This window comes from Clavelina lepadiformis, chromosome 8 (assembly GCF_947623445.1).
Source record: "Clavelina lepadiformis chromosome 8, kaClaLepa1.1, whole genome shotgun sequence".
Taxonomy (NCBI): domain Eukaryota; kingdom Metazoa; phylum Chordata; class Ascidiacea; order Aplousobranchia; family Clavelinidae; genus Clavelina; species Clavelina lepadiformis.
The window spans coordinates 17,569,112-17,588,584 of NC_135247.1; the positions used below are offsets into that span (position 1 = coordinate 17,569,112).

The following is a 19,473-nucleotide window of genomic DNA, read 5'->3' on the forward strand; positions in this document are numbered from 1 at the left end:
TATTCTGAAGCAGATTTAAGTCTGTATTTACGATTAAAAAAACATCACTTAAAGTTGACTTGAGCTTTAAATATTGAATACGTGCATAATACTGACATATTTGTAACATATTGGCATATTATAAATGTTGCCAGTACATCAGCAACCTACATTTGTAACGGTCCTGCTCTATTGTACAAGGTACATTCACAAGGTGCTCCATTGTACATTGTCAATCATTCATATTTAGGTAGCTGTCCAACACCAGCACATAATGACATATAAATCAGCAAAAAATTCAACACCAGCCACTGCATACATAGAGCAATCAAACAATAGGCAGGAGTAGGACAACCCACCCAAAGTGGTTTGAAGAAGTGCAGAAGTGTGACAATGTTTATTCACAGTTATAGGACTATCCAATAGCAGTACAACTAGCCTATATTCCATAATTTAAAAAATCAACATCGTTTTCAGTCAGTTTGGTAGTTTACCCAGTGATTTTAGCCAAGGCCTATAGGCTACTGGTTTATTGCAGTCTATCAAACTAGTGGCTTAGTCGTTATCTTCAAAATTCTGAAAGTTATTTGATCAGGTAAAGCCTAGGCGTTTTACGACATTTTAGTCAAAACATTTAATTAAACAATGACTAAGTCACCTAACTACGAGCAATAGGCGTAATTTTCATTTCTGCTATATGCTTATGCTAATTTTCTGGACTAAAATGCAATGCTGTAGCTTTAAGCTAAAGGCATCCTGCATTTAATTATTTCACTTTGGCCTGCTATTTTCTTTGTCTCTAAACGCTGAAAGGTACCGGTAGTTCATTCATTAAGCTTCCAAAAAACTCCAAAAGGTTAAAATGCGAAACAAGAAAACTGTTGCTGTCAATATTTTCTGATAAATATCTCGACCAGACATCGATGTTAGTTCCTGCATAGGGACCACAAGACTCATGGCATCTTTTACTTTCTTGAGTGACAGCCACCACCTTGATGGACATCGTTTGCCAAATTGACAGCTGGTACTGCGCAGCTTCCTGCGCATACCTGAGCTCACTCCGCCCAAACACGTGATTTATTGAACTACTTTTACTCTGAAAATTTCTGATTATTTCAATGTCTTGTTGTTAAATTTCAATCTAATCATTATTTGTATGTAATATTAAACCAATAAAAAAACGTCAATTGCATTATTTAACCTAATCTTTTCATCTAGTCTTATAACAGGCCATTAAACGAGAACATTGCTAATAGCGATTAAACATCGATTAAAATTTTGATTCAAACTTAACACGGACGTATATTTTCGCAAAGAAGTTAGAGATTGCCACGAGTTTTAACTTTTAAAATCGGTTTGAAACAAATAAAAAACATGCTGCAAACGGAAACACTGCGAAACATTTGTTTAGTAGCAGGATAATAGAAATCGTAATTACGTCAACACAAAGTTTCCGTCCAGTGGTGAAATTTTACATGAATGATTTTGTTTTGGTTTACTGGGACGTTTATTGCCATTACATAAAAGCTAACAAATCTGCTGCAAACATGTCAGCTACACGAACGGTTATTCGCAATGAAACGCAATCAAGAACGGTAAGATTGTTAATAAGGTATCATATTTACTGATTTGCAATGTATATATGTATGTAACATGTATGTTAGTGTCTTGCAACGATTTTGTTTTAGAATCTGTTAAAAGAAACGAAATTTGTTACCGTTTAAAGTGCATAATGTAAGGATAATAAAACATGGTTCTATCTTTAACAGGAAACTGTGCAAGAAATAGAGGCCAGTGTATCACTCCAACAACCAGAAACTCAAAGCGAAAACCGAGTCACATGGAGCGAGGACACTGTTGATAATGAACACTTGGGGAAAAAATCATCAAAATGTAAACCTGATAGCAATTTTGAAATTGAAACTTTTAAAACCAATTAAATAGTTAGAAATAAAGGCTTTATTACTGCAGTCAGTGCATGCTCTTGGGTAATAACTGAATTAAAATGTAACATGCTTTGTTCCTGGTGAAAACCAGATCGGAGAGTTTTCTGTTGCTGGGTGAGAAATTCCCGCGCAACAAGATAGAAAAAAAGCTTTTGTACGCACCATTAACTTTTACTCCCCATGCATTCAGCAAACTTTCCAATCAGGGGTGAATTTTATTGTTGAGTTTTAAAACTGTTTTTGTTCAATTTTATTACTTTTTCTTGCATGATCAAGTTAACGGTATTTCTTTAAATGCCATAGGTTGTTGTATCTATAAAAAGCCACACAAATTGGGTGAAAGTTCATCTGAAAGTGACATATCTGATGATGAAACCAACCCATATGAGAAAATAAAGAAGAAAAAACATAAAAGTCACAAACCTGATTGTCCGCATGGTTCGTTGTTAATTTTATTTCAGTGTCAATCTTAGTTTAAGCATCCTAGTTTTTGGCATTTTTTTTCATGTTGAATTTGATATATATTATGTATATTGTACAAAAGTTTAGTACCGGTGTTATAAATGTGGAAAGATAAAGCGACTGTTCAGTTTAAAACTTATTTTCCAGGTGATGAAAAAGCAGCTTCATCGAGTCTCGCACCATCATAATCATTGGGTTATCTTGTGTTCAGAATTGTATATTTTTTGCGTTGTTATCTTTGTTTTGCCATTAAAGCACTTGTTGTGACGCTTGATTTTAGATTTCTGCCACAAATGCTCTTCAATGGCTGAAAATTGTTTGCATTGGTAGTTCTTTTTTGTCTCGTCTTTGTGATTTGGTGTTACTGTCATTCTCATCAGGTATGAATAATCTACAGTAACGCAGGAGTAACATATCAAAGCCCCCTTTTATCAAACCCTGTCTGGCTGTCACTACCACAGTTTCACCGACCACTCACCACCACTCACACTCTTTAGTAGACTGCTTATAACTCTGCATCTGATGATATAAAAATATGTAGCAACCAAATTGTTTTTTGTCCCCTGTAATTGACTTGCGTTAGAATCACACAATTCGTTATACCGTGGTTATATAATATGTCGCCAAATACAAGACAATAATCAGCAATGGCACTTGCTGGTAAAAGCTGAAACGCTATATTGAAGATATTGATATCAATGCAATGAAACAAACAGTAAAATCAAATAAGACAACAAAAATAGGATGAACTGCATATATAAATATTTAAACAATAATTATCATGGAATAAATACATTTTGTTGTTTACATGTCTGTTGCCGTAAGATTAGCTTCTATTAATTGTCCACTTGTAAACAGGAAATTTTGACCTTTTCCAGAATTTTGAAGTTCATCCGTTTCTACAACCACCATTAAGGAGCTGGAATTGTCCACAGTATTTGACAGGTCATTCTTAATATCATCACCACGAGATAATGATTTTTCACTTGAATTTACTTCTTCAGACACAGGTGCAGCAAAAAGAGATTCTATTTTGTGGCCATTTTTCTTCAGATACTGACACACTAAATGGCAGTGCTCACATAGAACTTGAACATCGCCCTTTGCAAGTACGTTGTTGGCCTGAACATTGCAGTTCCACCGTTTAGTTTAAAAATAATGCCTATTTCATTTACCACAGTTAAAACATTACAATAACAGCAAAACAAATAGATTAAAAGGGAGTTGATTTAAGACTTAACAACACAATTCAATTATTATTTACACTATTTCCTGTACAGTATTAGTTTAATTACGTTATAGAGAAACAAACCTGTTCTGTTTGACAAGTGCAGACAAAATGGTGAGAGCAAATTCCACAAGGCTCACAACGATATGCGCACTTCAGTCTTGCCGGACATCCATCAACATCTGTGCATTTCACAAAGTACTCGACGGCTACCTAGCAATCATTTCAATAGTAATATTCCGTATAATACCATCACATGAAATCAAACACCTAAACACAACTTATTTCAAAAAAATTTTCTGTGTTGATATGTTTGTCTAAACCTCTTTGATGACCAGTGGGTCACCTGCTTGGATCGGGGTCTCTACTGCCCTCACGCTGTCGATAACTGACATCACTGTCCATGTGTGAGAGTCCTGGGCAAAATGGTACAAAGCAAATGCAAAGCTTAACATCGCTGGGTGCACTAAGGTATTGTGAAATCATGTCAAATGAAACAAACAAGAAAATGGATTTCTGTATTCATCACTTGCTGTTTAACCACCTTCTGTCCTGTTACAAATTCAAGTGGAAGTGAAGCACTCTTCAGGTGTTGAGAACTTGTCATCCGTTTCACTGCTGCGTCACTATTGTAGCGATAGGATTGTCGCAATTTTACCAAAGCCCTGTCTCTAGAATTCTTCAGTAAAGTCTGCTTGAAATATGCAGCCAGTGAAAGCAGCAAATAAAGGTTTACTGAGAATCTTATATTTACATTCTTCTTCATAACACTGATTTTAAATATATTGTGTTTAATTATTTTAAGTACATTAACCTATTGCATATATTATTTCTACAGTGCTACTATTAAGGGTGCACAATCTAGAAACAAAATTCCTAAAAATCCAATTTCAGCATCTTTTCCAAGCCCTGGAAAACAGATTTTTTCATGAATAAATGCTTTTATTGGCAAACAAAGTCGATTTTGATATTACATCACAAAACCATACACTTCATGTTTTGTTTGTCAAAATTTAAACGACATCATATCATTCTGTCAACTGTCATCTTACTTGAATCATTTACAACTTTGAAAAAACGAAAGACTGTTGGGGCTTGAAGTTTTAAAATTTCAATTTACTGCATAAAACGTTTAAAAATTCTGGATTGAAAACGAACTGTTCTAGAATAGTGAAGTAATTTGTAACGCGCACCCCAAGCTACAGTATTAGGCTATATCATAAATATTTGTAAAAGCGATTCAATAAATGAAAGTGCATGTTCCAAAACAACTAAATCATTATTGCTGGACAAAAAACTTCGCTGAAGAAAATTTATTAATTTTATATTATTTATTCATAAAATTAACATATCGTGGTAAACTTTTATCTTTACAAACCTAAATAAACGAAATCAGTATATATGTCATATTGCGGAAATCTTACCTTAACAAGTACATCAAGCTGTTTCTTTTTAAAGCCTTCATGATATATATGCTTGCTAACTCGATGGTGAAATTCCTCAAAACAACATTCTATCTTCTGCACGGGATCAGGCCTGTAAGCTCGGGACCAAGCTTCAGGCTGGCTTGTGTAGTATCTTTCAAAGTGATTGAGGTGACCCAGGGTTCCGTCACTCTTGTTTTCAAAGTGTTGTTTGTGCAATTTAAAAAAAATTATACTCGAAACTTTAGCAAAAATATTTGAGCCACGGAGCCATACTTTGTCAGAGTAAGATTATTTCTTCGTCTTTGCTATGTGTAATTTGTGGCATAAAGTTTTTCTATTTCATATACAAATAAGGTCAATAAGGAATCACCTTTGCAAGGTCGTCCACGAATCCTTTCATGAGTTGCACAAACGACTCGGGATTCGTTTCGTGGAGTACAGTGGTGAGATTGGTCAGAACTCTTGTGCCTTCAAGTGGTTGTGATCGGTTTATTTTCTTGGCCTGTTGCCTCCATTCCGCTGAATATAATAATAAACAAATAAGTAATATTTCAAGGACAAAAGCGTTAACATAACTATCAATAACAAAATATTAATTATGGGGCAGCATTGCAAATGCATTATCCCAAAATTTAAAATCTCATACCAAGAATGTGCCAACCACACAGCAATTTCCGCGGTCCTGACCCGAAAACGTCACTCCAAAGGTTAAACCAGTCCACACCACCAGTGATGGAAGGAGTTGGTAGGAAAAGGTGAGATGGGGTGAGTGTGAGGTCAGACAGGTTATTCTAGAATTAAACAATCAATCTTGAATGGCAATCATTTCAATTGTAAAACTATCTACAGAGAATGGCACTAAAACAATGACATCAAGCTAAAGTAAAGAGCTGTAGGATGTAAATTTGAAACTGCATAAATATCCACGAAATCTAGTTTTTTACAGCTCAAGATTTCCAAGGATTACAGCTTACTTTAATTTTCATAAGAAAGATTTCTATGACTGCCTTATCCTTCCGATTTGATACAAACCAAGCGACTGGAAAGACTTCCATGCCAGTAGCCGAAGGAAGTATGATTTGCAATATAATGAGGTAAAAACTTGCATCTGAAAATAAATACTTTGATTTTAAACAGAATTCAAATTGTTTTACAAATAAATTTATTTTGCTTCAAAAAAATTTAATTTTACAACAGACCATTTTGAAACATCTCAATATATTAGGATAGTTAATAAGGAAAGGTTGTTAAACTACATATGATATACTATTTTCTTTAACATTCCTTTTGCGCAATTTTTTCAAAAAATAACCCATAGTTTCAAAAAAAATGAAAAAAAATAAAAACTTGTATATAAATGTAAAATTAACAAATTATTGACCTTTCGTGATAACTGAGTTGCCTTCGCCCTGCGTGATGTCGATGCAGACAGACTGATGCGGACCATGTTTCTGGAGCATCATGGACTGGAGTGGAGTTTGCAGGATAAGGATAAAGTCGTCCATGCTTAAACATGAGCAAACCTATCAAATAAACCTGTGCTCTGCTTTTGTGTTCGCATTTGTTTCACATATAGCATGATAGCCTAAATCTAAAACACTGCAAACAATAGATACACAAAAAATCAACCTTTTAGCGACAAGCTACCAGTAATTATTACATGGAACTTACATCTGTCGCTTTCTCTTGTTGATATTTTATCAGGAGCACTGGGTTGTCTTCGCTGGATTGCATCTTCTCAATCCAAGCCTGGACCGTGGTTCCTGCTTCCGTGTTCGATTTTGCTTTCTTTGCTGAGATTCCTTCTTTCTTTTCAATGTTGTAGATGTCCTAATATTAATCAATAATAATTAATTAATAGATAATATATCAATAATTAAAATGCTTGGTCCACAGAACATGTGTAAAGTTATTGGTGGTTACAGTTCTTAATGCAGTACGCAAGATTTTCTCATTAACTAAATTAAACCGTAAACTTTGACAAAGTTATTATAAGAAGCAATAACTTTTTGAGCTTATTATTACATTGAAAACATTCAGTTGTTACCATCATTTATTGCCATATCGTTAAACGGTAGCATGAGATCTATCAGATCTTTAGCTTAAACACTGAAGCCACATTTGATTACGACCATGCCAAAGAAAGAATTTTTTTGGGTTGTTTTCCATGGTACTGTGACCACATAACATAGGCCGACAAGATACTTACTTGAAGTGATAACAGATGAACACGATGGGGCTGTGTGGTTGTGTCTAAGGTTCCGCGAATCTCGTCTAAAATTTTGTTACGGCTGATACCATCGCTTAGTCTCCTTCATGATTAAAACATACTCTTATCTCTATCTCACTTATACAATAGCTTATATGCATACGCTCATTGACACCGAAGTATAGTGTCCTTGATATAAGTGCTAAAATACTTTATATGATTATGACATTAAACATGATGTCACACTATTGATTCAGTAGTTTGTGCGAGTAGTGCTGTTACATACAAAGTTGCCTACTTAGCAATGTTTGCTTTTTCCACTTTGTTAATTCTTGTGTGACTGATATCCAAATTATGACCGTAGTGTTGCAGGTAGGCTTCCACCTAAAAAACAAAGTTGTATAAATTGACTCCAAGTTGGTTTTGAAATAGCCAATTAAGGCGGTATTACCTCAATGTGGTTGATGTCTGAAAAATCGTCATTGTTTGATCGCTTTCTTTTCCCACATGAACTCCGCATTTGAACTTTGAGAGACGAAGTGCACTCTATGCCAGTTTTGCATGAACCCTTTAAAGTCATGTCACGTTAAATAGAGTAACAATTACATACACAATTATTAATTACATAAAAATATAAACCAGGTAAAAAATAAGTCGAAAGCAAGCAATTAGTTCTACTATTTCCAACAATTTTAATTAAAATTTTATATTACAAAAAGTTATACATTGTCCATTCATGACTCTTATGTAGTTGGAAATAATAAAGTGAGAAAAACCTGCATTTTGGACAGTTTTTTAGTTGCCATGCTTGTATAGGCCCCTCCCCTGTGACAGTAGAAGCATCCCGTGAAACTTCCATTTTTATTCAACTGCCACCCCCTCCGCCTCATGTAGGTGCAACGAGCTTCCCGCTCCAGCTCCGACAACCAAACTCTGAAATCTAAGCACCAATCATAAATGAATACATTTTGGATTATTATTTATACAGTAGAAGTATAAAAATTATGTACAGAAGATGTTAACAACATTTTTCGACATGCACAGTTTTGGAATTTTTAATAGCTTTGTAGAACTTTTACAGTGTTACATATATCTTAAGTACCAGGATGTAATAATTAACACACATGAATATTTTATTACTATTATTATTATTATTATTAAACACAATTATTTTATTAAACAGCTACAAGTACTTAACAACAGTTTGTGCAATATTAATTTTAACATAGGTTGACATGAGTCAGTCTTTCGAATCCAACCTGCTTCGTTGCTGAATGCAAACATTTTTCTCTCTTGCGGAATGCCATGAATATCCTCCAGATGTGTACGAAGTTGTGGGATTCGCCCACATCTGGACAGTCAAGTACAAACAAACGGACGTTTATAAAAGAAATTTTTTAAATGCGAAACTTCAAGTAACGGAGATTAAAAGTTTGATAATGGTGTGTCGAAAAAAACAAACAAATGCAATAGTGTCAAAAAAGTAGAATTGGTTAAAAAAATTACACTAGTGAAGATAAAACTTACACAAATTTGCAACTTGGTTCTAAACATCTTGTGACAGCAGCTCTTGTTCTACCAGCTTTAACTTTGGGCTTGAAATCATCTAATTATCAAACAATATATTATTTCTGCATTTAGCCTACTCATAGTGGAAAGTATGGCAGTTTTAAAAAAGCAGTCGCATGCAAGGATTTTTGTGTGCTGATCGACACGAGTTTTTTAACAAAACCAGATCCATTATCGTTGATTTGCAAAAACAAAAAAACAGCAGATAATAACACAATTTCAGATAAATCAAACAAGCCTTGTTGACGTCACAATGCACAGGTGCGAGTCAGCGTTTTCAAAAATGAATTTGATAAAGAATAAATTTCGCATATGTATGACCAATGAAAACCTTCACCATTGCCTTCGACTCGCTCTCACTACTTTAGAACCAAGATTTAAAGAACTAGCAAGAAATAAGAAACACCAATTCTCCCACTAGCTGTGACTAACAGAACAATAAATAAATATCGCTTATTGCTTTTGCTAATACCGCTTTACCGGATTTTGTATATACCAGATTTCATGTGTTGTCTTAAAAAATCCAGAGACTTTAAAATTAAATTAATACCCATCCAGAGAATTATATTATTTTATATACTGTATTTTAATACATTTGTATGACTGTAATTATTTCATGAGAGTTATAACGGACCTAAGCAAATTTTGAACTTTTGTAACTGGACCTTTGCTAAAAATAGTTGAGTAGCCCTGTCCCAGATCATAAAGAGTTATACAAAAAAGACAATGCTAATCATAAAAGTGCGTAGTTATTCCATAGGCTACTTAATATAACCATATTAAATCGATATGGATAATGTCTGCTTTACTGGCAAAATTTGCGTAATCATCAAAATAATTTTTGTCAGATGCTGTACTTATGTGCAATGGACAAAGTTTGTATATAAATTTAGACTTGCACAAAACTATTCCAGTATCGCACCAATTAAATTCATATACTCACAATACGTGAATCTTTTTTTTAATTTGGCACATCTCTACAAGGAAGCATAGTAAAGTTCAACCACGTTACCTTGTTTTTCTGGAGAGCTAATTGCAGTTGAATCAAACAATTGTGCATCAGAAGCAGAAGTCTGAGAGTGACAGGAAGTGGCAACAGAAAGAAATCGGATTGAATCAGTGGCGTATATCACCTCACCCAGTTCACAGTTATCAAGACCAGTTTGATTTTGAGAGGTTGAAGAACTGTCTGACGATATCTCTATTGAAGGCGTTGACATATTCTTAACATAACATCAGCTGCAGCAACAAGGTAGTCGGACTGATAATACACACTTTAGGCCTATATGTCTGAAACATCATTCCAAACAAAACCAGCTTGATGACTCCATCTACAGTCAACAAGCAGTGTATACACTACAGCAGGGCTTCTGCGACCTCATTTTAGAAAAGAAATTTCTATGCTACCCCTTGATAGGTAGCCTACTCGTTAATGATGTTAAAACAATAAACATCAAATTACAAATCTCAAGTGGTGTTTTTGTCTCTGGAAAAATCATACAAGTGCACACAATCCACCGAAGTACAGTAACTGTAGAATGCAGTAATAAAAGAATCTCGTAATGAAAACAGTAAAAAGAATAAAAAATAACCAAAAAACAATTCGATTTATAAAAATTAAATTTGTTTCGCGACCCCAAAATTACAGTTTGCGACCCCAAGCGGGGTTTGAGAAGCCTACAGTTTGAGAAGCCCTGCACTACAGTACTACGATATAATCATCATACTGGAACATATTTTAATACAAACATTTTCAACCCAGTGGCCGTAAACTAATGTAAGTCCGCAAGCCAACAAACAATTCTCTAAATGGTGCCAGCCGCCAGCTTTGCATTTTCTACTCATTGGTGCCCAGATAGGAAAGTTTGCTGTTTTAGGTGAGGCATTCCCCACACAACAGATGAAGCTATAGCTATTATTCCTGCAATTAATTTTAATCTTTTACGAACTTAGCAAACTTTCCGATCTGGATAAGCGCTAGTTGTTAAAACACACCAGACTGCAGGGTGTGGCATAGGTGCACTCAACATTGTTTCCATGAGCTTCGATGGAGCAGTTTAGCAGCGAAATTTTGCAATTATTGACCAAAACACTCAGCTTATGTGCATGCAATTTTCCACTCATTTAGAATTTGAGCTGGTGGATTTGCGTAAACTGTTCCCAAGCATTTTTCTTCACCTGAAGCACTTGTCACTATATTTGTATGGCGCACGCAAAATCTTGCTGAAAATGGCCATACTCTGAAGTCCGAAATACATATACGTTTTTATGTCTAGTAGCCTTTAGAAATATGGATTCATACAAACAAACATTTTTGCTTATTACAAAAGCTTCTTGAGAATTCATTTTGATTGAGGCAGATAACCTAATATTTAGTAACCATGTGCAATTGCACCCATTGTCACTTGTGAGGGTGCATTCCATGCGTACGCCTAAGGTCGGTTTGATGTACATAATGAGCACACCAAAGACGTTAGGCTATGCCACCTGTGAATCTGCGATCTCTAAAAAAGGCTTTTAGAAGACAGGCTGACAGAGGTTTGCTAAAGCATTAAAACCAGCACCTAGCAGCATGTGAGTGCGCGCTTCAAGATCTTTTGCGTACCCAAGATTTTGTCGAAAAAGGCAAAAAATGCAGTCTGGCCCACATAAAATGCACCCTGGGCCAAAACTCTTTTTAACTTCTTCTGTATTAATTATTTCCTTTATAATGCTAATAACAATTTGTTATTAGTTATTACCATTACAAGTTATTCAAATGATTATGTATTTAAATTTCTCATGGACTGAAGGGTGCAAATTGTGAAATGATTATCCAAGTAAATAATGACGTCACGCAATAGGGCATACGGTACTTGGATCAACCCTTTTAAATAACTGTAAAGCTAGCGCACTATACATGTAATCTATGCTTGCAAAAACTTGTGCTAGCAGAAAAATAACACAATGTCCTAAAAGATTTTAAAAAATACTGTTTTAGGAGGAATCGCTGACATTTGTCTTGAGAAATGGGGACTTCCCTTGATTATAAGTTAACTGGAGCTGTCTCAACCGCTTGAAATCTTGTTGAAACTCTGGTTTTTGATTGGTTGATTGTGACAATGCGGTGCGCTAAATAAAAATAGTATAAATAAGGTTTTTTGAGTCGAATTTCTCCCACTGTAAAAAATATTTAACTCATTCTTCTAATCTAAATTAAAGAGCTCAAAATCTATTTTCTATAGGTTGAGACAAAATGCTTGCTGGCGATTTAAAAAAAAATTTCAAAGTTGCTATGTCATAGAAAACTTACAATAATTGAATAAACAAAATGGTACGTACTTAGATCCTGTTACTTGAAATAGGCCTAGATTTTATTAAAGACGCAACCTTTCTCAAAACTTCGATTATTTTAAAGAAGGTCGTTTTAACTATCTTTAATTGTCTTTTTTTGTTGTAGCACTAATATTTTTTAATTTTAAAATCGCTTGTCCAATGACGACTAGTATTTTCATTCTCTCTTTGCAGTCTAGAAACACAGCTTAAATAAGCTAGATAAGTGAGAGCTACAACTTATTAAAAAATGTGACACACAACTTCTCTATACAAATTATATTTTTTGTAAGCTTTCGTCGTTATTGTTTCCACCCAATTCTCCAGGACTTGCTTTAGTGCTTAAAGCGAACTGTCTTGAACACCAGGATGCATTGTAGCGGCCATTAAGGTATTATTTTCCCAACACTAATAAACGCTAGAGAGCTTCATCGTACCTTTTGTTACCTTTGTGTTTATTCTGCTGATTCTCGTTTTGCATTAATTCCATGTTTTGAGCTCTTGTTGCAGGAAGCCTAAATTGAAATTCAGTTATTTCAGTTATTAAATAAAATTCAGTTATTTCAGTTACTAAATAAAATTCAGTTATTTTTTTATTTAATACATGATAAAAGTTACAGCAGTACAGTTAGGCTACAGTTACAGTTACAGTTACAGTTCTAAAGTCAAAAGTATCATTAGGAATTATAACAGCGTCAGCGTCCCATGGCTGAGTGACAACACCTTTCAAAACTAAAAGTTATTTTCATACTTTGATTTTTAGCCTAACTTTTTGCATTTCTAGCTTTTTTCATGAGTCTTACCAATGAGAAATCTAGGTTAATTACGCTTGGCTTCACGCAGAAGCTTGACTGAACATTACACGAAAAACATCATTATATCTTTTGCCTTTAGTCCAATTTGCTGAGTTAAAGATGTTTGCTGAAGCGATTTCTTATTTAGGCTGCTGCAACTTAATAAATAAATAGTTTATATCATAACAGATCGAGGTTAGTAGCGTTGTAGGCTAATTCATAAAGAACTGCAACTGGCAACTTGCAACTCTTTATTTTGCAGAAATATTTCGAATCGTTTAACCTGTGAGAAAGTTGAAGTAGTCCATAAAAGTTAAACGGCGAATACTAAACAAGAAAGGGTATTATAATAGGCTTAATATAATAATATGGTATGGAGTCAATACCGTGTTATGAAACCGCAAGATGACGGGCTCTGACAAATATGCACTATATTCAAATAAAGCCGAAGAAAAAATATAGGGCCAGGATAGGTTGGGCCTATAGCTGTCAGTATTGGGAGACTTCGGCCAATGCAAAAATCAACAGAATAGTGGCTGCTGTTTAAAAGAGTGAGTTGACGTGAGGTATGGAAAGCTTATGTAGCGTGTAGTAGGCTTAATGTTTAAGAAAGAACCGTTGTAATCTCGCCAACAGTTGGTTTTAAGTTTCAGAACAATTTTACACGTTCTTTCAAAACTCGAACAAAACCATCAATATAATAGACAAGGACGTATTTGTAAAGACAGATTCCTATGATACAATAGATGCAAAATGTTTCGTTGTAACCTAAAAACAACAGTTTAACAAACCCAATAGATTGGTATTGGTGTCAAGTAGCACGCGTTGTTTGAAAATAGAAACCGGTTGACCGATAACCTTCTAGTCCCAGCAAAAGTAATTAAGAAAACGCTTCTTTACTGTACCCGGGACCGGGGAAGAAAGTTACTCATGTTCGAGTTATATTTCAAACGTAAACGGTTGTGCTCTCCGATGTTGTTTTTCAGAAAGTGTAACGTTGCTATGTGTGCTTGTATGCATATATTTATACCTTGTGTCTTAGAGGTTGGTTAAAAACCAGTCTTATTCAAAAAATTCTATTTTCTGTCTAAAAGGCAATACTTTTTAAAAATTAAGCAAATTTTTCAACATAAAGTTTTCAAGGTTTACTTTTCAAGTAAATTATAAAATACTTGTTCTACAAGAATTTGCTTCTGCTCGCAAGTTAACTGTAACTTTCAAGTATTATTCTTATTTCACATAATCATAAAAGCTGGAATTTCTAACCCGATGTCCCACATACAAGTCGTTTGCGTGTTACGTTTTTTAGCTGAACGTAAACGTTTCACAATTGACTGTTTTTTGAAGAATACACCTAAGTGACTATCACAATAATAAAAAAGATCATCTGTTGTTGAAAGTGGTTTATCTTACTTTGAGCAGTATACGTTTTGCTCCTTGTGGAAAGAAATCGAAATTGACTTGATCGCTTTTGATGCGATTTTTGTCTGAACTTGTCTTGGTTTGTTTTTATTACACAAAGAAAACATGAAAGAATAAGTCAACAGAACATTAAACAGGTTAACTGAAATGTGGACGGTTGTCTGTAAACGCCTTTTGATATTGACAATGAAGAATTTTAATGAAAAGACTTCACAAAACGTATTGTCCCGGGTTCTTATTGTTTTTGCTTATTGATAAAGTTAAATAATTTAGTGGGGCTATGAGAACAAAACTAAGGGGCATGTATTCACTTGCAACTTACGAAATGAAACACTAAAATTCATTTTGAACTTCTTTGTATGCTTTATGAGTAACGATGGTTTTAAAAATTCCTTTCAGTGCGTTGTGAATTTTATTGAGTTTCAGTAAAATATTGTCCAAAGCGAAAAGCGACTCTTTCTAAACCTGGGGAGTGCAAAAAAATCAGTATTTTGCGTTACAGGTAAGGCAACGTTTGTTACTATCGGACCGCGGTAATATTTGTAGACGCGTCATTATTTGTTGTAAAGTGAAAATAAATACATGAAGTAAATATTCGGCAGATGAAGGCATTGTTTGTAGAATTTGAACAAAGCAGTTCAATCATTGGTTTCACGTAAATACTGTACATTTTTAATAAGGTCTTTAAATAACCAAAGGGCGTTGTTATTACAGTATTCTATATTAAAAAGTCCTCAACTAAAGCGTCTGGACCAATAACTGAAACTGTGATGGTACCGGAAGTTTGTTTATATACGTTACTATAGACTATAGACCAGAGGTGACGAACCTGCGGCCCGCCAAACAATTTTGTGCGGCCCACCAAACGATTTGACAAACGCCCATACATGCAAGGCATATAGGACTTATAGGAATTAGGGTTGCCATACCGTCCGGAAAATTCCGGACATGTCCGGAATTTAGGGTTAAATTTTGCGTCCGGGAGACCAGCAGTCTTGAACGAAGCGTCCGGTGAGACCAGCAGTCTTGAACTTTCTTTCACCTGTTTCTAATCTTTGCGCAATGCGATATCAAAAGCTGATAGCACAATTGAGTCGCAGCAGTATGTCTTCAATAGATTGCCGCACTCAATCGATGTATTTTTTGCGGCCGCGGGAGCAGCTAAAAATCTGCCAAATGAAGCGGTTGTGCTTGAATGCTAATTATTATGCAAAATGTTAAAAAAATTGTGCGGCCCGCTTGCTCAGCCGTAACTGACAAAGTGGCCCGCGTCATCGAATAGGTTCGTCACCCCTGCTATAGACTGATAAGACTCCGTGTATTTTGTTCACGTTATACATCAAAACATGTTATCAAGTTAAGCTGAGCAATCAAAACTTCGAACGTCGAAGCTTCCTTTTTCAAAAACTATATGACTGCTACATGTCGTCAAACCACAGCCGTAAAATCGACAGTTATTTTTATTAAATTTCAGGGAATATGTTTGGGAAATTTTTCTGTCAGAAACTCGTCGTAAAAAGCTTTAGATACCTATATGCGGCAGGTTAGTTTGTCTTTTTCATCGATCAAGCTCGTTAATTCTTGCCTTGTGTTCCCGAAACGTGTGCCTAAGGTGAGCCTGCTCTTTCTGATTAAAGAAACACGTAGAACGAACAATAGTCGCTAGCATTTACTTTTCATGGAAACCCCACCGTCTGTTGACATTGAGCGAATTGTACTGAACGTTGGACATTCTGGGCAACGGAACAGTGGTGGTTAAGCATACGTGGGCCTAGGTCCCATGGAAATTAAGAGACAATAATACAATAGACAATTAACGGAAGTGTAGGAGTAACATATTATTCGCTTTAAGCTATATTCAATTTTACTTGGATAGTTCATCGGAATTAGGCCGTGCTGACAGCCTATACGTTATTTCCGTAGATTAGTGTTGGTTAGTTCCAGCGCAGGGTTTCCTCTAGAATTTGCGTAAACCTCGGACATGCATTGAACAATACAGACTCTGTATTCATTTGTTAACGAATATAGGTATACTGTTCAGACCGTGTCATAAATGAAGCGGTAGAAATAACAGCGATAGACAGGAGGTGAACCGACAGGATGCTCTGTTGAAAGGGAAATTCATTCATAATTCATCACTTTAATTTAGACCGTGCTTTGCTATGCAATGTGCCGTAATAATATCAAACAGCCGTTCATTTTCGAAAGTGTGTTGTTTTATGGTCAAACATGCGCAGTATTTACTACTATTTCATTACAGCGTGTGCGATTGACAAACCGAGTACATCGTTGACGAAAACCATACCATTTGTATTGCGCATTTGCGCGGTATACGCATGTCGGTACGGCATCGATATTCTGACCATGTTCATAGATTTGGGTTCTTCAAACCATACTTATCGATTGTTTTTCGGTACTAAGTTGCAAAAAAATAAGACACTAATTGCGGCCGCTTTCATTTTGGTGTTGTAACCACTGGACTAAGAACAATGGCTTACGCGTTTGCTTGAAACTTGAGAGTCCTTGACTGGATCAATTAGTCAAAGTTTGTAAGTTTTTCGTTGTTTCTTAGGCGATAGTAGGTATTATTACGTTTCAATACTGGTCTCTGCTGTTAATGCGTGCTGTCTGTTAGTGTTGGTTATCAGCTGCCGGTCGTTGTGTTGTTGTGAAAGCTGGATAGTTGTAGCAAGCAACATCTTGCATTACTGCAGATGGCTGACAGCCTAAACGCATTCAATTATTTTAGCCTCAAGCAGACAGTAAGTTTGAACTACTTCCGTTATTAATTGGGCTTTCATCAATTAAGCGGCAGGTTAGCACAACAGGTTGACTTTCATACAGTGCTTAGTGTATTTTCTCTGTAGTCGAGCCAACTGATTTGACAGTTTAGTAAAAGCTTGCAAAGGACGTCATCTCAAAGGCTAATGAAGAAACACAACCATAGTAAGATGAAACAAGTGTTGCTATCGTATGTATGATTCTTTACTGAGTTGGTCTATTTGACGGATTTCAGGATTTGGTTCCATACCTATGGCATTTGGTCCAGTTTATACATTGACTTCATTCATGCAGCTCTGGTTCTCTGGAGAGTGTTTACATCTCTCCTTGCAGGTCTGAATTCCTTACAAAAGCAAATCTAGGCAGCAGACAGCGCTTGTGGTTTAGGTAACAACAACAGGAGGCGTATGCTAATGTGTTTTAGAGCTAAGCCATATATCTTTGCCTCTTTGCAGTTAACATTGGACAGACGTCAATGGTATTGGCTGGCTCTCATTCGCTTTGGTAACAACTAGGCTACAAAATATATTCAGTTGTCAGGCAGGTTGATTGGCAGACGTTAGGCTATAGTTGCCGAGGCTATATGAAAGGTACGATCAGCTGCTAGCCTGTTGTTGTGGTAAAGTTAGCAGACGCATGCAAAATAACTCAATTAGCCAAGTTGCTTTAAAGTTTAAAGCGGAAAGCAATTACACTGTGTCGCTAATTTTCTTGGGTGGTGCGAATACAGGCTTCACATCTCTGTACAAAGCTAATATGACAGTAACGGTCAAGCAGATATCGGTAAAAAAGTATTAGGCTAGAGCCATTTTCTTGAATTTTTTTGGAGCATTTCGAGCGAGCCGTTTTGTTTACAAAACAGGTGCATTGGTTTTCGTTTAAAGGAATCGAGTTGTTTTTGTGGCGGCCGCATCCGCATGATTTAAAGCGTTTCCGTCAATACTGTAAACCAGTGATTCTCAACCGCGGCTCTCAACTGTACATTTTGCGGCTCTCACTAACTTAGTGAAAAATTAATTAGTTGTACCAGAATTGCAACAAAGGAAATCAAGAATTAGTCAATGTACAAAGTGCTAATGTTACCAAGTTACTACCATCCTGCTGTGTAAAATCATTTTGTGGTTTGTGACGTCATAGTATATCCTGATCGTTAAGCTATGGCAATAAAGAAATAGCTATTTCAGCAGTGTTAATTAGTTAGCCTCTACTATTAGAGACAAATTACGCCTCGTTTTGACACACTTGTAAAAAGTCAAAATCAGAGTCAAATTTCACATTAAACAGATTTGCATATTTTTTCGTGTTCTTGTGAGTTGTTGTTGCTTTCTTAAGTAATGTTTTTTAATTAGACTGTTGTTTTTTATGCGGCTCATTGCAAACCTTAGGTCTGAAATTTGACTCTGGCACTAAAAAGATTGCGAATCACTGCTGTAAACGGTTGATGTCTGGCACGTTTATACGTCTATTTAGTTTAGTTACACCAGCACAACGTATTACGATAACGTTTCATGCAGTGGTTTCAATGGGCCTTGTCATTACACTAGCAGGTATTTCAAATGATTACGTAGCGGAAAATTATACACTCCGGGCTACACTCAGTGCGTTGGCGACGCGGGCACAATAGTTTCGCCAATCGCTTGTATTCCTTAAAGAAGCTTGTATGTATCATGGGTTACTCTTAGCGCCCATTAGAAGGCCTGTATTCAACTGGATTAGGATTGGCTGAACCAAGATTTATGAATGAAGCTAGCCAGTAGTAAGACTCATTTTTCACAAGAAACAGTAGAGTAGTAGAGTAGAATTCAAGGAAGCTTTAGTATCAGTCTATGTAAAAATATGAGAACTTTCTTCGTCTGTAAGTTGCCCTTTCTATTTCTTCTTGTATTAGTTTTCAATGCGATATGCATATAACTGCAGATTGTTGTTCAAACCTTCGCAGTTGGCTTCATTCCTATCATTTTATTAACTGAAATCAGCTCAGTTCAAAGTTTTTTTTGGCTAAAGAAAGTAAGAAACTTCATTTGAGCAACCTTTACTGTGATAATATATAGTCCTCAAAATTAAGACACATTTGGCTTGAGTTACCAGTACTGTAAGTCCAAGGCTTCTTATCTAAAAAATAATTGTCCAGCAGCAAAATTACAGGTACAGAGTTTGTAGAATTCGTTGTTAACTATAAGTTACAGGTGATCTGTTGCAAGTTAAATAGACCACATTTTATTACCGTGTAAATGACGTACGTTTTGGTCCAATACTGTTTTAATTTTGCAGTGAATATGGTCATATACTTCTACGTTAAGATTACGGCGTAGTTAAGTGAATTTATTAACCGAACCGAAACACA

At 35.6% G+C, this 19,473-nt stretch overlaps 2 protein-coding genes across 3 annotated transcripts; one reads left to right on the forward strand and one right to left on the reverse strand.

Moving 5' to 3' along the window:
• The first annotated feature begins 1,370 nt into the window (after window positions 1-1,370).
• LOC143468178 (uncharacterized) lies at window positions 1,371-3,035 on the forward strand. Its single transcript, XM_076965203.1, has 4 exons — window positions 1,371-1,574; window positions 1,749-1,872; window positions 2,229-2,363; window positions 2,535-3,035. Exons 1-4 carry the CDS (start codon window positions 1,455-1,457, stop codon window positions 2,573-2,575), a joined length of 420 nt encoding a protein of 139 aa, XP_076821318.1. The 5' UTR covers window positions 1,371-1,454; the 3' UTR covers window positions 2,576-3,035.
• Window positions 2,985-13,427, reverse strand: LOC143468176 (uncharacterized). 2 transcript variants are annotated; one of them, XM_076965198.1, is made up of 19 exons: window positions 13,313-13,427; window positions 12,570-12,647; window positions 9,833-11,931; window positions 8,779-8,857; window positions 8,511-8,602; window positions 8,028-8,191; window positions 7,703-7,819; window positions 7,550-7,635; window positions 7,252-7,354; window positions 6,714-6,872; window positions 6,424-6,565; window positions 6,017-6,150; window positions 5,689-5,833; window positions 5,413-5,561; window positions 5,040-5,231; window positions 4,160-4,306; window positions 3,939-4,031; window positions 3,700-3,828; window positions 2,985-3,509 (listed from the first exon to the last, which is right to left on the reverse strand). In XM_076965198.1, the coding sequence occupies exons 3-19, from the start codon at window positions 10,038-10,040 to the stop codon at window positions 3,192-3,194; spliced, it is 2,457 nt and encodes an 818-aa protein (XP_076821313.1). In that variant the 5' UTR covers window positions 10,041-11,931; window positions 12,570-12,647; window positions 13,313-13,427; the 3' UTR covers window positions 2,985-3,191. The 2 variants fall into 2 exon arrangements, with proteins under 2 accessions (XP_076821313.1, XP_076821314.1); XM_076965199.1 differs by lacking the exon at window positions 13,313-13,427 and adding an exon at window positions 12,936-13,058.
• Window positions 13,428-19,473: the final 6,046 nt, after the last annotated feature.

Coding starts and splice junctions, on each gene's coding strand:
- LOC143468176 (XM_076965198.1), bottom strand. CDS start 10,040: ATGTCAACGCCTTCAATAGAGATATCGTCAGACAGTTCTTCAACCTCT. Junction 6,151..6,423: donor CAACTCAGTTATCACGAAAG/GTCAATAATTTG, acceptor ATTTATTTTCAG/ATGCAAGTTTTTACCTCATT. Junction 4,307..5,039: donor AGCTTGATGTACTTGTTAAG/GTAAGATTTCCG, acceptor TATTTCAAGCAG/ACTTTACTGAAGAATTCTAG.
- LOC143468178 (XM_076965203.1), top strand. CDS start 1,455: ATGAATGATTTTGTTTTGGTTTACTGGGACGTTTATTGCCATTACATA. Junction 1,575..1,748: donor ATGAAACGCAATCAAGAACG/GTAAGATTGTTA, acceptor TATCTTTAACAG/GAAACTGTGCAAGAAATAGA. Junction 1,873..2,228: donor GGGGAAAAAATCATCAAAAT/GTAAACCTGATA, acceptor TAAATGCCATAG/GTTGTTGTATCTATAAAAAG.